General features: G+C 38.1%; 1 protein-coding gene across 1 annotated transcript; it reads left to right on the forward strand.

Moving 5' to 3' along the window:
• The first annotated feature begins 913 nt into the window (after nt 1–913).
• Nucleotides 914–2,977, forward strand: LOC117167954 (probable elongator complex protein 2). Its single transcript, XM_033353221.1, has 2 exons — nt 914–987; nt 1,755–2,977. Exons 1-2 carry the CDS (start codon nt 914–916, stop codon nt 2,896–2,898), a joined length of 1,218 nt encoding a protein of 405 aa, XP_033209112.1. The 3' UTR covers nt 2,899–2,977.
• Nucleotides 2,978–3,360: the final 383 nt, after the last annotated feature.

A 3,360-nucleotide genomic window follows, 5' to 3' on the forward strand; every position in this document is an offset into this window, starting at 1 on the left:
TTTAACTGTAAAAATTGTTCCTTGAAAAATATCATTTTCAGTCCTGGAAATCCTTGAAATGTCCTTGAATATTGGTTATCCAATTCGCTAGACACCCTGGATTTTCCTCTTTGTCAGGTTGATCGTAGGAGGAGCATAAATATGCTCCCCTAAAATGGCCTTCAGAGCTACCTCAACATCTACCACCTCGGTAGTGTCTACGAGGTCGTAAATCACGATTTTGTCTCTTGGCACGAGATGACGAACGCCACCGCTATCTCCAAGAGCCCCTGAGAGAGCGGTTCCAAACCGCTCTCTGTCCCCCTTTTTGGCTTTAAGCTCTATAAGCACATCGCCAGTTCTTGTCTGTCTGATGGCTTTGACAGAAACACCGTGGTGGTCAGGCTTAACGTTCGCCTGGACTTCCTTCAGCACATCCGCATATTTTTTCCCAGCAGCAGGCTTGATGGCTATAGCCTCTCAGGGAATTCCCCTCCTTTTCCGCGTTTTTGTTCGACAGGGTTCTTTCTTCTGTTCTGGATCTTTTCTCGTCCTTTCCTCTGTTTTTTCTCCGTCAGTTTTTGGCGGATGCTTCTTTTTTTCCTCCTACTTGAGGCCTCGGTCCAATCACCCTCAACCTGGGTTTTGGACTTCTTTGGGGCCGGGAACTTCCCAGATTCCCCTGGTGTGGACGGTGTCGGCTCCCTCGTCGCATCCTTGAGTCGCTGATTTTCAAAGAGACTTTAGCATTTCGCCTTCAGGTTACAAACCTGAACAAACCGCCTCTTTGGCTAGAAAGCTGCTGATTTCGCAGATGTCTTTTTTAGGCCTGTAGGCCACCCTTAGAAGTTTCTCCATTTTTTAAATTAAATTTTATTAAATTTTATTACATTTTATTAAATATATATTACTGCCTCTCTTAAAATGCATTAAAATGAGTCTAATATTTCGACTAGATTCTCAGCTAAGTCGCTGTCCAAAACATCGATTTGTGGCTCACGTTCAGTTGTATTAATTTTAGTGTAGATCATATGCACATATAGCAGTACTGGTTAAAAACCATATGAAATTTGTTTGGAGGATTGAAATAAGTCGAAAGTCTTAAGGCCATGTGATGAGTGGGTCACGTGACGATATTTCTACCATACCGACATTTTTTATTTTCCAACTTATTTTCACTCCAAGCGTCACATCGAGCTGAAAATTTGGGATGATAAAGAAGAAGCACTAAGAAAGTTGGTTCTGGTCGTAGATATTAATAATTATAAAAAAAGCAAAAACAATATTTATAAAAAGCTTCGTATGAAAATAAGTTAGGAAATAAAAAAATTGTTGGTAAGGTAGAAATCTTGTCACTTGACTCACTGGTCGCCTGGCCTTAAGTGTAGCGATTTGCCACATTGCGCGATTAATTGATATGTGTAATTATTACCGTAATAATTTATTCTCAAGTTTTCTTTTCACATTAATCTGTGAAATGGTTTATCAAGAGACCATAAAGAACGCGCATTAACAGTTACTAAACATTAAAGTCCATTTAGATACTTCCTGCGTCTCGTCTAAGGCATCAGTTCCGCCTAAATTGACACTACCCAAAAACTTTCAGAAAATAAAAGAAAAAAAAACGATTTTTCGCAACATAAGAAAGTGAAAAAATAGTCAAATGTGTCTAGGATTTGTTTCGTTTAACAGCATTACTGATTCAATTTAAAACATCTAGTAGTTTTACACTTTTAATGTTATTAAATATAAAAGTTCTTTATTTTTCTTAACAGGTTTTTGGTGACCGCGAGTGTTGACCAGACAACGAGAATCCATGCGCCCTGGTCTGATGAATCTGACGTATGGCACGAAATTGCTCGGCCCCAAATTCACGGTTACGACATATCTTGTTTAACAATGTTATCATCCTACAAATTCGCCTCTGGGGCAGAAGAGAAAGTGGTTCGCATTTTTAAATCTACTTTAACTTTTAAAACCTGCTTGGATAAAATATCATATGCGGACGATTTCGGAGAAGAATTAGTAGAAGGAGCATCACTACCTGCTTTGGGCCTAATGAATAAAGCCATATTTGGGCAAGACCTCAAGGGAAATAAGCCGCATATCGGCAGTTTGAATGACCTAACCTACGATCGCCCTCCAGTTGAAGAGGAACTTATTCAACACACGCTTTGGTCGGAAGAACAGAAACTTTACGGTCATGGCTACGAAATATTCACCATGGCTGCTAAGCATGACGGAACATTATTGGCTACTGTTTGCAAATCAACTAATTCCAAGTACGCAGCAATTTTAATTTGGGATACGAAAACCTGGATGCAAGTGCAACAATTAATCTCCCATCAACTGACCGTCACGCAGCTCGCATTTTCTCCCGATGATAAGTACTTGGTATCAGTTTCACGAGATAGACAATGGTCTTTATTTGGTTTGAATGAAAGGAGATACAATTTGTTAGCAACTAGTTTAAAAAAGGACAACCTTCATAATAGAATAATTTGGTGTTGTGCATGGACACATGATTCAAAATATTTTGCAACGGGATCCAGGGACGGCAAGATTGGTATCTGGAGTGAAAACGTCAGTTTATCGCAACTGCTTCTTCCAACCGCAATTTTGGAAATAAAAGACAGTTCAGTTACAGCCCTCTCTTTCGCTCCAATTATGTTATCTGCAAATGCTTATATTCTTGCAGTAGGATTTGACAGTGGTGAGATTGAGATATTTAATGTTGTACTTCAAAACAATCAAGCGGTTTGGGAATCTTTGGCGAAATATGATTCATCATTTGCTCACCATCTGACTGTTAAACGTCTTCAATTTCGCCCGCAAAGTAAAAGCGAGAAAAAAATGTTATATCTTGCGAGTTGCGGTTCTGACCACACAGTCAAAATTTATAATATTGATGTTTCCTAACTAATGAACTTCTAATAATTGTATTATAATATATTAAGCATGATGGATTGAAATAAAAGTTGTTATTTTACAGGGTAAATGCACCAATTCCTGAATTGAAATTATTTATCAAGTAAACCGTTGATTTATTTTAATAGATATTATTATTAGAATAGATGTTAATAGACTTGCTCAATAGTTAAGTCATCGAGGTCGCTTGGGTCTTGATTAGAAATTTGAACAGACACGGGCTGTTCCAGAAGCCAAATAGAACCTATCAAACCCCAGGGTCGGTTGACTGCAGTCTGAAAATTCAAGCAAAAATCGATTCATCGTTTGTTAAACATTCCAAACTTTATCAAACAGGAAAATCAAATATGTTGGGTTCTATTTGGTATCTATATATTGGTTTTGACGTCTATTGGAGGGACTATACAATCATATTGATTTAAGAACATATGTTGACACTTACAAGTAATTTGT

Source organism: Belonocnema kinseyi, chromosome 2 (genome assembly GCF_010883055.1).
Source record: "Belonocnema kinseyi isolate 2016_QV_RU_SX_M_011 chromosome 2, B_treatae_v1, whole genome shotgun sequence".
Classification (NCBI taxonomy): Eukaryota; Metazoa; Arthropoda; class Insecta; order Hymenoptera; family Cynipidae; genus Belonocnema; species Belonocnema kinseyi.